The sequence below is a fragment of the Phaethon aethereus genome (genome assembly GCF_964289735.1).
Source record: "Phaethon aethereus genome assembly, chromosome: 3".
Lineage (NCBI taxonomy): Eukaryota > Metazoa > Chordata > Aves > Phaethontiformes > Phaethontidae > Phaethon > Phaethon aethereus.
This window is the reverse complement of record NC_138576.1, coordinates 52,686,663-52,708,182: the sequence shown is the minus strand read 5'-3', so window position 1 is coordinate 52,708,182 and position 21,520 is coordinate 52,686,663. Positions and strand designations below refer to the sequence as shown.

Below are 21,520 nucleotides of genomic sequence, written 5' to 3'. Positions count from 1 at the left end.
ATGTCCTGCTCTATTTTTACTTTTATATTTTAAAGTGGTATTACAGATTAAAAATACTGCAGTAAAGCATTTAATTAACAAAAATGGAAAATATAGGGTGCTCCACTGTTCACTGAAATTTACTTCATTACTGTCATCTTGGTGAGCAAAAAATGTATATAGTGTGCATATACACAGAACCAAACTGTAAATAAGCCCATAAGCTACTTGTACATAGTTAGCTGCTAACTTGTAGATAATTAGTTGCTACTCAATTTGAGTCACTTCTGATCAATACTTGGATAACAAGCAGAATCTAGGTAGTCTTGATTAAAAAAAAAATAAAATTACACATTTAACATCATGAGAACTTTCAAAAACATGTACTGTATCTCTCTGAAGATAGGGTACGTTTTTCAAATATTTAAGGAGAACATAGCCCTGGACCATGCTGCAGATAGCACTTACTAAAGTGTTGTGCTTGAGCATCATCAGTGCTCCACAAAACCGAACAGGAAAGTAGATACCTATGGATGAATTAAATTTGGTGCACAAGCATTGTTTCTATATTGCATAGGCCACAATGGGCACAGGCACCAAAGACAGGTTGCACCCCAATGTATGCAACCAGCTACTCTTTGTTATAAGAGCATTAAGCCATTTCCACGCTTTTCTCCAGAAGTGCTGCAGTGAATCAAAACGCTCAATTCCCTGGTCAGGAGGGAATCAAATTTCTTGTACTCCTAGATGAACGCAAGAAGTACATTTGGAAAGTGATTGAGAGTATATTTTTCAACAGTATTATTTATACCACACTGCAGTGAGTACTAGGGAATCAGGAACAGGTGCACTATGTCAGCCAACAGTAATTATATTACGGTACTCAAAGTCTCTCTTCACATACATGATAATAGATTGTGCTAAAAGTAACCTAGCTCTGTTTAGCTCTATTTAGCTCTAACAAAAATTCTACCCTTTTTCCTTCATGGTATTTCTATGAACAAAAAGAGGAACTTCAGTATCCTTCCACATTCTCCACTCCTCTTTGGTATTATTTCACTGCATCACTGTAGTCCCTGTTCAAGTATCCATTTTTCGCTTCTAATCTATACTTACAGTTTCTAAATTTAAGCCAGAAGCTTCTCTTCAGTATTTCTACAACGCATATTTGAGTTCATAAATATAACCAAAGTGACGTTGTAAAAATAAGAAGTATTTCTTTTTGTATTGGCTTGATGTATTTGATAAAAATGGCCGCAAGGTTTAAAGTTATGAATTTTGGGGTTTTTTTAGATTGAAAAAGGATATAAAAAATATTTTCTTGAGAAGTGTGGAAATGACAGCAACTAACCTAAGCCTAAATTATATCTCATTGACGATAAGAAATCAAAGTTTTAGACTGAGTACTTCATTTTCTGTGATTCTGTGATTTTACTATGAAAAGCACTGGGGTAAGAGATCATGTACCCCAGAGACAAAAGCAAATAAAAACCTGCCTTGGTGAAACTTTAAGCTGCCTACAGCACAGGAAGATGTAAACTGGGAAGTTAGGAGTCAATCATCTAAATTCCAAGACTTGCTTCAATAATGGCGTATTTGGATAATATCATGACCCTTTTTTATACTAAGAAAAGATTCAAATGGTCTGGCCTATCACTAGAGGCCATTCTTGCACAGCAGTAATTAATCCATAATCACAAACTGTTAAATTCCTTATTTCAGTATAAATTAAACACATGCACATACTGTCATTTTGATGTTGAGTCATTTTTTAATAGTAATGGAAAGTTACTCTATTCGCAACAGAATACACAGAAATTACTCCAAATGGCAGGTATCCCTGGAGAGCAATCCTCCTACAATCCCACCACAATTGTCTTTGTTGAATATGGCTTCCACACTAATCTTTTAGGAATAAAGTATTCAAGTGTTTCATTGACAAAAAGCACTGAGCTTGATCTTCCCTTACAAGCTACCATCAACTACTTATCTGTTTTGAACAAGATGTAAAATGTATCTATTGTAACGAATGAACTGGTTTAAAAGATTGCCTCATCAGCTCAAAGTATCACTGACAAACACATAGAACCAATATGTAACAAAGGGCAGACAACCAAAAGAAACCCAAGGAGATACTTCTGAGGAAAATGTAGCAGACTAATTGTTAAAATAACATCTATGCAAGATTCAAGATGCTCTTTTCTTCAGTTAAAACACTCTGCATAATGATTAAAGCTAGTATAGATCCTCTGACTTCAGTGACAGATGGTCATCAAGTGCACAAAACAAAGCAGGAATCAATTCCCACTTTACCCCACTATCTCTAGCACCTATCCATTCACCAGAAAAATAAAAATATCCCATTTGACCTCTCAAGACTCCTCAAATGTCCACGAAAGCAAATAAAGGGCATTCATAGCCTTCTCAGAACAAATAAATTCAGATAACTGCACACTAAAGACAGAGTTGCAACTTTGAATGTTTTTTTTAATGACTAATACACAGGACAACTAATCCCTTTCAAAAGCAATCACAGCAAGAAGAAATTGCCTTTTAAACTCAGTAGCTTCATCACTTTGTGCTGTGATAACTCATGACTACTAAGAATTTTGAATACAAAAATCTTGGCACTAAAAAAACCTAAAAACCACCACCACCAAAGACCCTAACAAAAAAAAACCATAAAAAAAGTGCACTTTTTTAATGTACAGGGGAGAAGTAGGAACCTAATGCTTCATGCTATGTATTGAATCCCCTTATGCAGTAAAAGCAACACAAGTATGACTCTCAAACAATTTAACATCAAATTTACCTTATGGTTTTTTCAGGTCTAATGACAAAAGCAAAAAGAATTAGGCTAGAGGGAACAAAAAAAAAAAAAAAAGGAGTACTTACAAATTTATAACCCTATCCAAGTGGTGTTTTGAGCAAAATTGCTGGCTGATCTTGTCTTGTTTATACTGACTCTGTCCCAGCTGAACAAACCTGGGAAAAGTGGTAGACAGGAGAATAAATCAATGAAAGTAAAAGAACTATCCCCCCAAATTCAGCAAATGAAAAAAAATTACACCAAAAAATGAGTCTTTAAGTCATGTTGTATAGGTCACTGATCATGGACTACCTCTCTGGTAAAGAAGAGAGATTTTAAAACTTTGCAGCGGGTGCAAAGTCTTTTAGCTTGAAAAAGATTTGCCTATTAATTGGTGTCATGGGATAGAAACAGGCCTCAGCTCCTACGAAACAGGCATCCTGCTGCAGTCAACTTCCTATGTCTTTTTCAAAGCTATCAGTCAGATGAATAGCCTATGGGAAAAGTCAACAGAAAAGGCAGAAAGTGTCTCAAGTTTCAGATTTAAGGCAGTCCTCAGCCAAATTCAATCTAGTTTATTCAGCTGAAAACCTGTCAGTCCAGCTCACTTATTTCCAAGCACGACCTTTTGGGAGAATTACTCCATCTTCGAACATTTGCTGGAAGACACTGAAGATGCAAAATATTGTTACTGCTTTTTTCTTGACAATGAATTGGAGTAAAATTTTTAAAAAGGTTAATTACTAATCTTATTCCCTCAGTCTAAGAGGAAAAGTCAGAGGGTTTCAAATACATGTATATGTAGTTATCTTGCACTCAAACTCAATTTGTTCACTCTCCAATACATCTGTGCTACTGAAAACAGAAGTAAATGTTAGCTGTGATTTAATACTTTAATTTTCTGAGTTGGGAGGCAGTTCTTAATAGTTAGCTTCCATTTAGCTTAGAAATAGTCTTACTGGTCTGTTTCGGAAATATTTAGTACATTTGAACAGGGGACAACTAACAGCACAAAAGCAATTGCATGGAAGAGTGTACAAAAGACAAAGGAACAATACATTCCTAAACAACTTATTGTGGCTTTTCTTTCTGCTCCGTTCAGATTCTATACTGTAGAAACAAAAGCCTCAGAAACACGCGACATCACTTTGGATGTTGAAGGAATAAATACTTACATTTCTAAATAAGAGAATTATAAGTGGAAATACAAATAATTAAGATCTTCTAGTGCAGGAGCTTGCTATTGAAACAAGCTTAAAAAAAGGCAAACTAAAGGTGTAAGTATTTTTATTAGTTGCTTCAAATTATCTGATATTCTGAAACAAGCAAGGCCTAAATTAACACAAGCAAGTTACCAGACATCAGTAAGACACCATGCACAGTTGATCTGCAGTATACACCCTCAAATTATTTGAGGGACCTCCTGTCCCTTCCAAACTCAACCAATCTATGCTTCTGTGATTTCTATTTTGATGAGAATTAACACAAGTTAATCTCAGCCATCAGTGAAAATGGGCTGAACAGATTCAAATTACTTTTCATTTGCATATAGGCCTAATAGATCAGTTGACGTAAAGTAACTTAACCTGAGGTACTTTAAATCTGTAAGTCCCTGATGCTAGTAAAGAAAAAAAATACATAACATGTCCAACAATATCAAGTAGTCAGGATCGTACACCTCCATTTCCCTTAATACAATAATAGAAAAAGACTTAAAGTGAGAACTATAATCAGCCTGTGCAATAAATTGCTGCTGTTCTTAAAACTATGTACATTGTAATAAAGGATGTCAGTAAAATCTATACTTTTCACACAAATCAGCACTTCAGACCATGAATAACACTATGTCTTGTTAGCTAAAAGAGGTAAGGAATTTGTTATATTTTTAAAACCTGCATTGCTGGAGGAAAATGAAACAAATGGAAGATTTTTTTTTGTTGTTTTGAGAAGGATATTAATTGGGACCAAAGCCCCCATGGAGTTTACAGTGCTACTGTAACAATAGACTGAATGTTAGTCCAGCCTAAGAAATTATAAAATGGGAAGTAGCTCAAAATTCTGGTTATCACAGAGTTGCTCATCTGCACAAAGTGACTCATGGTAGACACTGGTTCACACGGGGACATTTCCAGAACAACAATAACTACCCAGTATACCAAAGGGTAATTGTCAATTTGGCATCCATTTTCTAGTAGTTAAAATAAGGAATGAAAGTTAGAGGCATAGGTGAAGTAAAAAATTTCAGAAATAATGAGAAACATCCTCCTCAACCCTTTTCAAGTGTATTATCTTCAAATTACTCAGCATGTAGGAAATAGGTAGAAATGGGAATTTCAAAGAGCTAAAGAATGCAAGAGAAGTACCTACTCCTAAATAAAAACTGACAGAAAAAAAATTTTAAATAAAAAGAAAAAAATAATTCTTTGAGAGTATTCATGAACTGTCAGAATTAATCATCACATATCACCAACTGAAAAAAATGACTGAAACAAATTTTCAAACAAATTGAAGGGGTTTCAAATATAACAAGGTAATCACTATTATTACACATTAGAAAATAAAACCAAATGCACACACAAGCCCATTTCAATGCATGCCTTACAAGTATTCACTGTAATATACACACAGTGTTTTTCTTACACACAGTAGTTTTCTTACACCCATTTTATCAATCTCCATTAATTCTACATTCTAAGCAGGTGTTTGAAACATTGGTTTATTAAGCTAATGTAATTGATTTGCACCCCTGCTTTCTTGCATAAGCAATCGCTCTCTTGGAAGAGCATGATAAGTCTTTTAGAACTAAGACGATCTTAAATTTGGATTGAAATTTCTCCAACTGATCTCCAGTCCTAAATTCCCATTATTCTGAGTAGTTTTCAAAGAAAAAGATTGTAGTTAAGAAAGAATCTCCACCACCAGTGAACTAAGTAACTTCTCAGTTCAGTTTTAGTTCATCTATAACTGAAATTATTCTAATTCAGTTTTGGTCTGAGTTAACAAAATTTCAAAAGGTTCAAATTAATTTCTGATTTAAGAAAAAAAAAAGAAGATTTGAACTGTTTTCTTTTTGGCTTCAGTGTTATTCTGTGACATTGAGGAGAGAACTTGAGAACAATAGCGTAAATACACGTTTTGTAACCATGGCAACACATAGCCAGCACTCTATGTGGGGTTATGGCAATTCAGAAACAGCATTCCTGATACAATGGAGTCACTGCTTTTCCTTGGAGCATTAATTTGCTGATTGCTCTTGGGGAGCTGGCGGTTCATGGCTCCTGTAGAAGCGGTGACAAGTACAGGATAAAAATCCAAGTTATCCTTGATTCTGCCTCTCTACTCCACTCTGGTAAGACCCCACCTGGAGTCCGGCATCCAGCTCTGGAGCCCTCAGCACAGGAAAGACATGGACCTGTTGGAGAGGGTCCAGAGGAGGCCAAAGTGATCAGAGGGATGGAACACCTCCCCTATGAGGACAGGCTGAGAGTTGGGGTTGTTCAGCATGGAGAAGAGAAGGTTCCAGGGAGACCTTCTTGCAGCCTTCCAGTGCTGCAAGGGGGCTTCTAAGAAAGATGGGGACAGACTTTTTAACAGGGCCTGTTGCAATAGGACAATGGGTAATGGTTTTAAAGTAAAAGAGGGTAGATTTAGACTAGCTATGAGGAAGAAATTTTTCATAATGAGGGTGGTAAAACACTGGAACAGGTTGCCCAGAGAGGTGGTAGATGCACCATCCCTGGAAACATTCAAGGTCAGGCTGGACGGGGCTCTCAGCAACCTGTTCTAGTTGAAGATATCCCTGCTCACTGCAAGGAGGCTGGACTAGGTGACCTTTAAAGGTTCCTTCCAGCCCAAAGATTCTATAATTCTCTGATTGAATAAAAGCAGTTTTTTAGTTGAAGCTGGGAGGTGATGCTTGCCCACCAACTCTTACCTCCAACTGCTCACAATATGCCAGCAGCTCCAAGCTCCTGAGGAGAGGCTGCAGGTGCTGTGCAGCATGCTGCCTCACAGTGTAGCAGTCTACCTCAAAGTGCAGGAACTGAGTGGGAACTTGCCAGACCCCCTAAGGAGCTGTATTTTGTCTCGCACCATGCTGTATCTTACTCATTTCCTGTATGTATGGTTTGAATTCACAAAACCATTTATTAAGAACAAGTGGCAGTATGATGCTGTTCAAAATGCAGCGTGTAAGAGCACATTATTACACACACTACACTTCGTGCTGTGCATATATATATACACACCCCATATATATCTGCATGTTATTTCACGGAATTCCAATAATGCCAAAGGCCAAACTGACTTCTCCCTCTCCTGAAACTTACAGTACAAGTATCTGTCACTTAAATATCCATGCTTCTACAGTGTGAGTTATTCCGACTGCTTTTCTCTACTTTTCTGCTCATAGTCTATACCAGATTTAGTAACAGTCTCAAGATCTACCTATAAAATCCACAATTTTTTATTTCAAGCTCAAAAGGACAAGATATTTCAAGAAAAAGCCTGAATATTATTCAGAAAAATATTTTTTCTTGAACATCAAAAGTCACACAGACTTTTTAGATTTGAGTAAAAGGTAACAACACATATCTCTACAAATAAGACACTATGTTAAAAAAAGACTTAACTTCTGTTGTTTTGTGTGCATCTTTATAGAAGAGGCTACTTCAACTTATGACTGATTTGAATTAGTGCAATTCAACATTTGAAAAATGCAAAAAATCACAGACTATATAGCTTAGAACCATGGAACCTTTCCTAATATGGAATTTGCTTATTAATTTCTAGGACTATGTTAAGTGACAGGTATTTCTGTTGAAGCATCTTTCATTCCATTTAAGTTCCAAATCTTGCAGAAACATCTGCATAACTTCCACTGAAATCAGAGCTGACACAGACACAGTTTAATTTTAAAAACAGAATAGTATATATATCCAAATATCTCTAAAATATTTAAGTTTAATCAAAGGTGGCACTTTGACAAGCTGTATTTAACTAGCTCAAATGATCTTTTACTGATTACCACTGGAAATTTATCTCACCTACTATATATTGTGAGATCATCTTCTGAAGGAACATCTGAAAGATTGACTCCATACACATCTTTTGTTGATTGCACTACATTCTGGAACATAAGAAAAATTCAGACTGAGGATACAGTAACAATATCCAAATAAAAGTTTGCTTTCAAGCAAGGAATTCTTTGTAAACCTGAAAATAATTTCACAAATGCACGCAAAACCAAACAAGTTTCTTATATACATAGTAATCTTAGCTTGTGCATCTTTCTTTTTTTAAAAATAAAAATAATCAATTTAAAAATAGACATTTCTTCAACATTTGTTCCACAAGTAAAGGAAAGGATTCTTGAAAGTTAACATCAGATAAAACAACAAATTAGGAGAAGAAATTATATTCATAGGACATACAATGATGTAGGTATTAAATTCTGTTCTGTGTTGAAATTCAATATAGAATAAGTCATATTTGTTCAGAACATGCTCCCACTTCTGCTTCCACATTTCGTGCTGTCAACACTGAAATAATTACAAGTTTCAGATTGAACAAAACTATTTTTATTTTATATGTTACACAATCATGCCATTCAGCTATAACAAGGATCCAATGCACATGCAATACTTCAGTATGTCTAATGATTCATTGTTAAACTGAGGGGGTTTACTGACAAGACACATGTGACTGCAAGTCAGTCAACTATAAAAATGGTTTTCTTTTAGTTCAAAAAGACCCAAAGTCAAAGAGCAGCTTTGGAAAGATATGTCCTGACCAGAAGTATAAAAGCATTTTATTATTACCTTCTGTGAGATGTGCATAGAAAGGAACTAGCTGTTTGCGTCCCGATACAATTTTTCTCCACTCTACAGTTGCTGATGTAAAAAACACCGAAAATAAAATCCCTGACCAAACATCCAATCATTCTGCAATAACCGTATTTACTCAAGAATGCACCTGAAAAAATAAGCTCACAAATATAAACCCCTTTTACACACAAAAATACTGCACACTAGTGTTTTTCACCCAAACTTCTAGTATTTTTAAACAATACTATACACAATCCATTTTCACAAATGAGAAAATAGTACAGTGCAGACTGACACTGGTTAGAGTGCTAGCAAGCTACCAGTTTAGCTAAGAGAGACATAAAATAGAATAGTTGTAAGCTTAGGCTTTTAAGTGCATTCTTCATTAAAGTTTTTCTTCTAAGCTAAGCTTAACTTGAGGGGGGGGAAAAAATTATCTGAAACATTTCTGTGGTTTACCAGTTCTAGAAAATAGACACTTATTTAATCAACAAGACAGATTATCACATTTTCCAGCCACAGTTGTTTTGTTTCTTGTTACATTTGTCAGTTTAGCCATCCAGTTTTTAAACCCTCCATTACAGGTCTTCTTTTTAAACTTTTCAACTACATGCGTAGACAAAACAAATAATTGCTACTGCCAGAAAAATAATTCCAAAACTTTTCTTGAAAAGCCTATATTTGATGCTCTGCTTAGTCTGGTAATGTAAAAAACACACTTCACAAGCTAAATGAAGATCAGCTGGTGAACATGTTAAAATCTAATGTCTAATACAGTCTTTAAGATTACTAATTTTTATGTCTGGTCTCTGAACAGAAAGTTTCCATAACAACATGCCCTCAAAAATAATGTATCTAAGAGAAGCTTTGTACTTTTGAAGAGAATAAACAAATTTGCAATGGCAGGCAGACATTACCAATATGCCAAGTTAACTGCTAACACAGCAGTTCAGCATAACTGAATACGTAATCCTTTTCATCCCTGCAATTTTAATAAGCAATGACACAAATTAACATCGCAAATTATGACTAAAATTTGATGCATGAAAAGGTGCAAATAAAATGGAAAATATTTCTTCATGTGCATTACTAAAAGAATCAGAATAGCTCACCCCATTGTAAGCCATTAAAATGCAATAATATAGTAAATCAGATTTTGTGTTTACATGCATCTTTCATTTAAGCATCTTAAAAACCTAAAAAAGATATCTTAGGTCTGAGTCTTGAAGTGTGTTCAGTACACAGATGAAAAAACTGAAGTGAGGTAACAGGCAATGGTAAGAATCAAGGATAAAATTTCAGGTTGGACTTCTGTTATTAACACTGCAGAAGCAATCTGGCTTGCTTGAAAACAGGTACTCTATTATTCAGAGATAATGGAAATTTTCAGATAAACATAATAAACAGAAATAAATGCACTTGTATTGGCATAACAATTAATCCACATTGTCCAAAATTAATATCACAAGGTTTCATAGTTATTTTATTGAAAATGCTTCATTAAGGTTAGGAAGAAAACAGTGTTGTACAGAAGGCTGAAAATCCATTATCTGATAACAAACAATCCTCGGTTAAAGACCGAATGGAATGAAAATTTGAATTGTAGAAGAAAAAAAGGCAGTTTTATTCTCTGTTGCCTATCAAGGCACTACATTTTATACTGACTAAGGTCATAAATACTGAAGTTTTTCAAAAGTGATAACACGTACAAGCACAACACTATAACCATTTAAATCAGCTGTGACAAAAATAACCCAAACAAACCAACCCCAAAAAACCTCCCAGAACAACATAACTATTTTGCAAATTTGTATAATCTCCATTAGCATATCCTTTTGCTAAGACATTTTCAGTGGTACCCAAAATGGTTATCTACAATAAAGAATTTGAAGAAATGTTACATGAATTAATAAAATATGTATTTCCATAATACTTCATACAAATCAGTATTTTCATTAAATTAGCACCCAAGGCATTCCAACAGAATTGGTTATGCCAGAAAAAAAAGATTAATAGCTCACAATTGAGAATACACATTATTTTCATATGACTGTGCATACAAGATTTCACCATTATCCTGCCATTATCTTCAACCTTAGTAGTAGTAATAGCATAGAACCAGTGTGACAAAATTATCATACACATTTTCTGAGTTAGTTTAGTTTCTTGATTTTTAAATGTTAGACCATAGAATTACGAGACAACAATTTAAGAATCTTCACATAAATCAGGTTGAAATTTAGCAAGATTGAACATTACTTTATAGTTACATCCACCTGAGCAAATGGCATCATTCAAAAGGAATAGATTTGTAATTGAAAGAGGTGGTGATCAGGACCTCAGATCCATAATACATGTCTTAAAGGGGGTTTGCTCCACATTAGCTCCCACGGACTAAATGTTGATTAGGTAGGTAGACCAGGTGCACTCCTGGAGAAGCACCTCCCAGTTTAGTTTCACTCAAAAAGGAATCCCATTTACATGCTCCAAGACCACCCTGTGATGTAAGCCAGAGCACGGTAAGGGACAATGATCAGAACTGTACTACTGCTCTGAATTAACACATGAACATAGATCTATTTTATGCTTTATATTATGGACTACTCCTGACCTAAGTACTTTTCAAATGCCATAGGTTTCCAAACATACTTTTCATTTTTTGAAAATTATATTTTCCTGCTGTGTTTCACTATTACACGACAAGAATAACAGGGAAGTTTTATAACCAGCTGTGCTAATATCTACACAAAGAAAATACACTGGAGACATTTTCCACTTAATTTCTCAGTGCCTGATTTCTGACTGTTCTACAACATTTACCATTTTTTAAAGAAGTCTGGATTTCAAGTCCACGATTAGCCTTCTTGCCTGCCACAATAGTTTCTTACCTCTGTGATTTTTGTATTATCTCCTGTATCAGTCACCTTTACTGGAGTTGAACGTTGAGAAACAGCACCTTCATCTTCTTTGTCGGTCCCAGAATCATCTTCAGAACTACTTGACACTGCTTCCTCACTTGGGGGTGGAGGAGCACTAGCAGCTGTTTTGCGCTGCAGCACTGTTTCTTCTCTATTATTTTTGTTCCTATTACAAAAGGCAGTGTATATTTATGAAACCAGCAAGATATTAACAACAAGTATTTAAAACTCCTAATTTTGGTTACAATCTTACTAGGGGAAATGAATTCTATCCCCTGGAGCAACTTGTTGCTCATCTTTTGAATCCCCCAATTGGTTCACTTTTCTTCAATCTCTTCTTATTCCACAGCATTTAAAGAGAGCTCAAAGGATTATGTCAGCTTTTCTCCACCAGTTCTCTGACTTTTACTTAAATCCTCCCCTAAATAATTTATTAATTATGAATTAATAAAAAGGAATAAAAATTCGCTGAGACATAACATCTTTGGTTTTAATCTGGGAAAAAGTTTCTCTTTCTGATTAACAACATTATCCACTCCACTAGCTTTCCTAATCTTAGGCCCAAAAATTGTAATCATAACATAATTTTTTTCCCCCTTCCTTTTCCATACCTCTCCCCTCCATTTAACACTTTAATCAGCAACATTTCTTTAAGAGGCATGCATTTCTCACTCTAGAAATTCTAGTAAATACAAAACAGTGCCTTATTTGTAAGAATTCTTCAAGATACAGCATCTATATTTTAGTAGGCTAACACTGGGTTTAACTGTACAAGCTCTGAAAAGTATACATTACTTTACCCATCAGAAATTGTACCACCCTTATGTCCTCTACACCCTTTCCTACTGGCCATAGAAAGATATGTGGTTCCACTTTCCTCTCAGATACTGTCACAATCTTTCAGGGACTCTGGAGGAAGGGGGACTGGAAGGCAGGTAATGATTTTGTTTATAGACGAATCAGTTCTCAACACAGGGAAGCAACATCTCCTCCTGGCTGAGGTGACTATCTATACATGAACTGGCATTGTGCATGACATACCCTAAAGGAAGGCCCTAAAAGACGACAGCAGCATGAGCTAAAAGGCTTTGACAAGAGCATGCATTTTAGTGCAAATGCTAATTTGAGTTGCAGCTCTAGTGTTCTCATCAGCAAAGGCATGGAGGTCATCAGTATCACTTGAGCTCTAGTGGAGCACACCATGACGGTCACAGAGTTCTGCGTTTTGCAGTCCAACTCATACAGCAATTTATCCCTGTAGTGAATTTGCTAAACTTTATATGCTTTAGGAACATATATAAACAAGTAGGAGAGTCCTCCCAAAGGTGCTTGATCTGAGAGCATACCCTGCCGCCAAGGACATTAATATATCAGAAGAATTCTTACAGCTGGAACAAATGCCTTGGGTGGGGAAAACAACACAGGTAAGTTTAATTTCTGACTCAGCAGAAAGATGGAGGTTTACGGAAAGTTATGAAGACATACTACGTTCTTTTTAGAAAAAATTATGGCTAGCTTCCCTACTTTTCTAAATGAGGCAAAGGTCATAAGAAAAGCGGTCCTTTCGGAAAGCTGAAGAATGGAGCAAGCAGCCAAACACTGTTAAGAGTGATATCCTCACCCCCAACACATACTCGGAAGGCAGCCAAGATCCAATTGTCCTAGGGGACCAGAACACTTACAGATGAAAACAGATCACCAAATCCTCCAGAAATGTCATAGTGGATCAAAAGATGATGACAAATGTGCAAGGCAAAGATACCACCTCTATGAAGGGCTAAATATGAGTAAGGTGGAAGATTGAAGTCACCTTTTACCCCACTACACAGCCAATGCATAGGAAGCCTTATGAGCAATACCCAGGGAGTCCTGGAATGTGGCTTTGACCCAGCTGATTCTCTATCTTGTAACAATCCCTAAAAATCACAGTGGAGATCTTGAAGCAAAGTGCCTGAGAAAAATATATAATGGTCAAGTATTTAATGGAATATCTGGACAGAAATTAGTTAGTCTAAAATCTGACATTATACCAAAGTGGAAGGATAAAGCTTATCCTCAAAAGCACCCATAAACTGACAGTTCTTAGCAGAGGTAGACTGTGTAATGTTGAACAGTGTTTCTGCTTATTCCCAGGGAACATCAGTAGCATGAAATCAGGTTCTACTAGTGATAAGCATAGTCTACTCTCAACATTTATTGACAGCGAGTCGCTCAGGGTCAAGGCACAACAGATGTTATTTATGAGACAATCAAATTTTGTAGCTTTTAACAGAATGGCAAGTTTTCAGAAGAAGTTATAATGTGACAGCACAGGTTTAGTCATTACTGACAAAAGGTTTCCTTAATATGAGATATCATGGAGAGAATGAATTGCTTCAGGAAGAGTCCCCATAGCTCTTGTGTGATACAGCAGATCAAACACAGGAAGAGAATAAAGTAACAAATCAAAGTCCAGGATGCAAGAACAGCTAAATGAAACATTCATTTGTCCCAATAACTGTTGCTGAATTGTATTATATAATTTTATCTATAAATATTTCAATAACACTTTTAATCAACAACTATGCTGAAATTGGCATTTTATTAATGTTTCAGGGTATGTGTTATTTTTTTTTTTTAAAAACCCAACAATATAAGCATTCCTGTCATCTCCAACAGAGAATACAGTTACCACTAGTATGAGGAGATGACCAAATTTCAACAACCTTTGTATCTTTATTCTAGATAAAATTTTCTCATGGGTTTTACTTAGAGGAGTATAAGAAAACAGAAAAGCTTAAACAAGTCTGAATAAAGAATTCCCAATGTCAAAGAAAAATCTCAAATTAGATATAATTTTCAAAGTGTACGATTTTACAGTGTAATTGCAATAATTTTTATTTCCCATGTAACAGAGAATATGCTACTCAGACACACACAGAGAAGTTATATATTTGCATCACAATTTCACTACTATTAAACCAGACAGAATTTCCTATTTCAGACTTACCCCAACACTGATTTTCCAGTTTCATCAGGTTTACGAACAGTAAATGGACTTGGATCAATCCCCACATTCTTAGGCATAAAATCTCTGGCAAAATAGAAAGGAAAAACTGTTCACGAGCAACATTCAACACAACACTTTTAAATTTTCTGGAAGAACCACCTCTAACATCTACCTTTGAATTAAAAAAAAAATCCTTACAAAAAGAAGTGTCAAGTTCTAACTTCATCATTACAAGTTAAAGTCATGTAAATATAAACACTTTAGATATTTTAAAAACTTTCAGTTGCATTATTTAGTCCCATAAAACAGCTGCAAACATTACCACTTGCCAAGGAGGCTAGAGCAATGTGCTCCATTCCTGTGCTGAAGAAGCCTAGTAACTCAGCTACATTGTTTTCAAAATGCTGCCAATATTCAAACTGCATCAAAAAACTACATTAAACATAATCTGCATGGAAGTATTTAGCTAAAGCATAGTTAAGATTATGCTTAGAATATCCAGCTGATTGTTGCCAACAAAAGAAAACAAACCAAACAAAAAAGATACCTATCTGGCCAGCTATGAGAACCTGGTGAATCAAAGAAAACAACTGTAAAATGACAGCAGAACAATTAGAAAACAATTGCTTTGAAGGTAGCCTCTATGATCTGAGTCCACAAAGAAAAGCTCATTTCTCAGCCTTCAATCATCCAAACATTTGACACCCCATAATGGAAAATAATTGTAAATTTAAGTGCTATCTTAACAGAATTTTTTTTAGGTAGCATTTCAATTTCAGTATTGTAATTTAGTTTCTAGAGGTTTGCTATATTTGAAGCTAAAAAAACCCAACCAAACCACAAAACCTATCGTGTTAAACAGATTTAACCAAATAACCAAATGTACATTTAAATCACATCAAGTCAAATTCCAGTTAAGGATTTATAGTCCCAAATACCCCAAAATACCGTGTAGAATTGGTCATTGCCAAGCAGAAGGTCTCATCAAAACTGCTCAACTCATATGGCCGAAAAAACTCATTATGGATATCAATTTCCTCTTCATACTTGTGGAATTTCTTCACTGTCAATTTGCGCCTGTTTTCAGCACATGTCACTGGGGAAAAGAAAAAAAAAAAATCTTTTTACTAACAACTAGTGACTCTGCAAAAATCTAAACAGTAGCCTCCTTACCTAGCCACCCTACCAGGCATTTTTCTACAGCCATATCCCCTCTAAAACATGAAAATATGATATGAAGGAGATGCACAGAACATCTGTAATAAATATGCATTACCAACCACCATAATTTGATTTGCCTTCATGACAACAATTCCTAATAAAATACGCTCTACAGTATTCCAGAGAAATAATACACACTAGCTATAGCCTGTCATCTGCAACAGGAATATAACCACCAGCATAGACTATAAATGTGTGTCAATAGGCAAGGGAAAAAAAAGTGTGCCCCAGCACATAAACACATGGAGGTCAAGTTTTAGCCAATTAGGTATCTTGTGCATCATGCAGTTGAAAAAAATCATAGTTCATTGGGGGGGGGGGGGGGGGCGGGGGGGGAAGGTGCAAAGTATTTCACAATCATTATGGAAACTTTTTTTCCCCTCCAGATTTGGGATCTGAAACAGTTAAAAAGATAGTTCCTACCTTCATCAAAAGGAAGAGGTAAATGCTTTAGCACACCTGTGGTCCACCAGTAAGTATAACTGTACAGGAAAAATAGACACACAATTGATACAGAAGATTTGATCTTGTATCCAGTCTAAATGTTTGCACATAACAGTTACCCAACCATACAGTGTCACTTCAGTAAACATTTCTTTATAATTCAAGTATGGAAGAAAGTAAAGAATTATCCTTGGATGGAGGACCTCAACAGGCCCCTACCCTACTACTTTGCTCTCAGGCCATGAAATTTAAACACATGAAGCTCAATACAGGTATGGAGGGAGGAGTTGTTTTGTTCCATTAAACAAAATACATTTCAGGTGCCTACCTCTACAGTACTGAAAGTTAAGGTCTTAGTACATATAGAAGGTATTTATATATTTCTCTTGTTCTGATCTTTAAAAAAGAAAATATATCAACCCCCACCCACCATGTATTATTCAGATCCTAAAATTTAGGAAAAGGATATGAAGAAATGAAGGTCAATGATAATAAAAACTGGAAGATTGTCAAAGTAGCTGACTGCTACACACAGAAATACATTTTGATGTGGCAGCTGTCCTAAGTCTGAGAACTGTATGTTGGCATAGCCAACAGCAAAAACCAGGCCCTACTGGAAGTTTATTCAGGATTTCTGAAAAACAAAGGAAATCAAGCACATTCATAAAATAAAGCATGTTTTCTTTCATTCATATTTACATATTTTTATTTTTTCTTCTCAAATATAATTTAATTTCTTCTCTAAATTGTTCTGATAGTTTCTTCTATTCCATTACTCAGGATGAAAAGACATTTACCTTCGTTGATTTTTATTTCAAATACCAATGTGTATTCACAATACTGTAAGGGCTGTAATCAGAATATTAATGCAGTTCTCCCCTACTCATGTCTCAGTGCAGCCATCTGGAGCAGAAACAACGGGTGTATTCCCATGCCCAGAGACAGACTTGTAAGTAGGACTTCGCAAATGGTGCGGAACAGGCAGGGCAAAAAGTTCAATGCCAAGAACTGTGTACGTCCTAAACAGAAGGGGATGAGTTATGCCTGACAGTCATGTCTCCTCTTGAAGTACCGTACAAGGCCATGTTAGCAACCCATTTTCTCCAGCACCTTCAGAAATTAAGACATACCCAGTTTTGCTGCCAGCATAAATGACAAGTAACGTGGCAACAGGAAGTCTCCTTTTCCATATTCACTGTCCTTTATATAATTTGTGATTCACGTGAAAAGTAATATATGAAACTCATTATGAAATTTCTTTCTGATGGAGAGGCAAATACAATATAGGAAAAGCACAGATAATCAAAAGAAGTTTCAATGACAGGAAACATCATCTTCCTTCTCTTCCTATATCCTTGGTTTCATTATGAGTTTTCATTATCTCCTTTACTGCTGTGCCCAACAGAGGGACTGCACAGAGTGGCAGGACAAAGTTACACAAAGAACTTGTCCAATAGTTTGGTAGAAGTAAAAAATTACTTGGAAGACCTAACTACTTATTACATGGAAATGTCATTTTGTTCACATGAGAAAACATCTTTATTGTATATTTTAAGCGCTCAGAAGAAATTCTGGCCAGAATGAAGCATAAAAATAATTAACAAGTAAATGAAGAATACCAACAATTTTTTTTAAATGTTCCACCTCATTTGAGAACAGCGTCTGTGACAAATAAGAGACAGTTGTTTAACAGACTAACAGATGAAAGGGAAACTAGGACATTCATGTATTTGCGATATATCAGCTGAATTAGTTTTTGACATACAATAATGTCCGGAACCAGTAGGCAATAAAATTAAGGTTGAGTGTTTCATGTGTGCCTGAAATAGCACTTGGTTGTATGGCTGATATGAGCTAGCATCAAAAGAAGCCTCAGGAGACCATATAAAACAATTGATATTTACAAACAGTCATATCACATGCCAGCTGCCGTGACGGGTTAATGGAATAAGAAGCCAACAGGGACTGAACACTCTGTTTAAACACTTGCAGTCTTCCCCAGACAAAAATCTAAATGCAGACATTCAGATCTACCATTTGTGACGGTAGAGCTTTAAGACTCTCAGAATGAACAAAGATACAAACAGTGAAATTTCTAAAAGAGATGATTTAGTTAACAAGTCTAGTACTGTTCTTATTACTAAAATAATTAATTTTTTTTTTTTTTTTTTTTTTTTTTTTTTACACACAGTATTTATAATCCTTAAAGTCATTCCACAGTGTGAAGCAGTCTAAAATGACTTTAAAATTGTTACGCTTTAGCTCTATTATTTCTGTATATTACCATGCAACTCCAATGGAATGCAAATGAAGAAAAGTAGTCTTCAAAATAAGCTAGACATGGATGAAAGGAAAGTAGAAAATCGTGGGCTTCTTGGTATGCATTACATACTAACTGCATTACAGCCAAAACACCCCAAAACACAAATGTCATCACCTAATCTCAAATGCAACAATGACTTAATAAATCTGACCAAAAATACACCTGTATATTGCTTAATTGAGACAGTGGTAACCATACTTCAAGCAAAATAGTCAAGTGTTTCACACTGCAGGCTAGAAGTTCATATGAAATGAAACTGCTTTCTTCAGTACAACAGGAAAATAACATACTAAAGCAAATCCTTCAAAACACCAACATCCAACACTTTTGGTAATATATTCAAGGTTATTTTTTTTAAGTCCTTGTGAAAACTTAAAAAACAATAGAGCAAGCTTTTGACAGGCTGACTAAATTATTTGGTTAACATGCATTTTAAAAATTTATTAGAGCAATAGCAAACAAAAAAACAGAACAGCAAAATACCTTCGCCTGGTCTGTGACAGACTGAGAGTGTTCTTGTGATGCAAATAAAAATCAGTAGGAAGTTCCCAGAGATGAGGTTTTCCTTCTGTAGGCTTGAATACTCCCAGAAAGAGATTGATAGAATCTTGCCTGTCAGCATCTGTAGACAAGAGGTACACTTAATGCCAGGAACATTGCAGAGCTCAAGCCCATTCAGACATTTGCATGTTATGCTTGCTCCTCACAGACAGAGCGTGTATGTCCTATGACTTCTACAGGGACCTCCGGGTTTCAAGCACTGTAATGAGACTTCATTTAGACCTGACCTTCTGCCACACTGCAGTGCATGTGGGCCTGGTACCACTGCTGCCTCTTTCCTTGGCTTCTCTCACCAAGGAGCTAAGGCAGCAGCTCTGCTTAGAGGCTTTGCAGAAGTTAAGATCTGAAGCTGCAGCTCCATCTCCCATCTCTGCATATATGTGTATGCATGAAACATGTGCACATGCTCAGGGAATCTGACATATCATGATGAATTTACTGCAGTCTAAATAACAGAAGAATGATTTAATGAAATTAAACAGTATCCACACAATACACAAGCTCCCCACATCACACAGAAATTATGAATTCTTTGGGTTTTTCTAGCCAAAATGTAGTCAGTAAAGTGATTAAAATTCACAAACACCTTTTAATAGTTTGGACTTTTTTTCCTGTTGGCTTAAATCATCAATTCATCTTGCCATATTCTAAGCTTCAACAGGCTAAATAAGGCAAGTGCTAAAAATCCAGTAGTTACACACCACTGTAGATGAAGCATGACAAGAAGCGTTGCTGTTCACTTACATCTTTAAAATCTCTCTTGCTACTGAGCTGCAGATACGATGAGTTACAACAGATACAAAGAAAAGCTGGAGTCAAATGAGGGCTTGAGGATGGTGAACTGTGATAAAGACAGCTTTGCAAGCAGAGTCATGGGGGCAGAGGAAGGCTTACATGCAAAAGATCATAGAATCTTTACTCAAAGAATCTTCAGATATGGGGGAATATATGGAGAATTGAGCTCTATTTGTGCCCTCAGGAATTAGCACATGGAAAGCCCTCGTCTCCACTCTTGTTTGCACTTCAATAATTATCAGACAAGGAATAGTTCAGACTAGTTCAAGAGACAGTGTTACTCCTTAAGCTCTCTCCATATTTCAAAAAGTATCATGAGAGTTGAGTGTCCCTTTAGCAACACACTGCATCAGGAAGACAAACTGAAGTCTCAGTATACCAGAAAGCAGGTAAAAAAATAGGCAGAATCCACAAAACAGTGGTATGAGAGCAACGACAAAGTTGGTTCCTGACCACCACCAAAGTTTCAGTCAATACCTCCTTCTCCTCTGAATTCAAATGTCTCTTCCTTCTATGCAATATATAGTAATTTTTACAGGGAATTAAGACACACAAGCAGCTACCAAATTAAGTGCTATGTAGACATTTGGTGACAACAGGATTATAGAAAAACATGGTACTTCACAGAAGTGTGCATATGTGGAGGTCAATATTTGGAAGCGGAATCTTCTGTATAAACAGTCACATGGTGTAACAAGGCAAGGCACCAGGGAAAGGGATAGAAAGGGGAAACCTCTTCATGTTGCTTGGCTCACCTTCCCTACTTGGAGAACCTTTCATCTGGAATCCAGCTTTTTTCTTCCTTTTCTACCCACTCATACTCCCTCCAGATACTTTTACTGTCCCTTCAATGTCCCTTCAGAGCACTCTTCCAAAAAGATACTTATTTTACGTCCTTTCTTGCTCCCTACCTTCCCAATTTTTCTTAAGAGGATCAACTTACAAACACTAACTATTCTATACAGTAATACTCAAAAACATGTATGTCCTTATGGTTGGCAAGCCCTATTTTTTCTGCAAAATAGTGTCACAGTTTAACCAGAACATGAGGAGAGAATGTGAGGAAGGCCAGGAACAGCATAAGAAAGCTATGCAAAACTCAGTAAAAAAGTCTGAAAAAACTAAATAAAAAACTCTTTATTGAGGACACTGAGAATTAAAAAGAAAGGAAGTCACAAGCAGTAATGTGTATTCTTTCTTCCTGATAAATTTAGTTAGTGGTTTAAAGAAAGTGCTGAAAAAAAACCCAAGAAAGCTCTTTACTTTAAGCATAGAAACTGGGGGTGCCCTAAAGACAAAATTAATTAACATGAGCAAATAGGTTAAAATTGGTGGTAACTTCTGAAATCTAAAGGCAGAAATGAGCCTCCTTTGTTCATTTACCATTGTTTCACCTTCAGGAGCAGACGGCATAATGAAATTGTTAACTAAATAATTGTAAGACAGTTAAGAGTAAAACAAGATAATTCAGTTAAACTATATCACTACTTATATGACAGATGCTAAAATGAAATAAAACATGTTCTGTGAAAAACAGCTTGAATTTAAACTCATATCAACTGAATTAACCAATTCATTGTCTGAAATGTTTTATAGCAGCTATTCATTAAAGCTTTCTTACCTTTCTTCCATAGTAAAAAAATGACTGTGCTGTTA

At 35.8% G+C, this 21,520-nt stretch overlaps 1 protein-coding gene across 1 annotated transcript in view; it reads right to left on the bottom strand.

Annotated features, from left to right (window-relative positions):
• Window positions 1–21,520, bottom strand: part of FIG4 (FIG4 phosphoinositide 5-phosphatase) — a gene marked incomplete at both ends in the record, with an annotated part of 74,954 nt that overhangs the window by 9,688 nt on the left and 43,746 nt on the right. Inside the window, 7 exons of the mRNA XM_081997734.1 lie at window positions 2,875–2,964; window positions 7,834–7,916; window positions 11,502–11,697; window positions 14,521–14,604; window positions 15,469–15,616; window positions 16,165–16,223; window positions 18,992–19,130. Coding sequence (XP_081853860.1) covers window positions 2,875–2,964; window positions 7,834–7,916; window positions 11,502–11,697; window positions 14,521–14,604; window positions 15,469–15,616; window positions 16,165–16,223; window positions 18,992–19,130 — 799 coding nt within the window. The remainder of the gene's footprint in view (window positions 1–2,874; window positions 2,965–7,833; window positions 7,917–11,501; window positions 11,698–14,520; window positions 14,605–15,468; window positions 15,617–16,164; window positions 16,224–18,991; window positions 19,131–21,520) is intronic.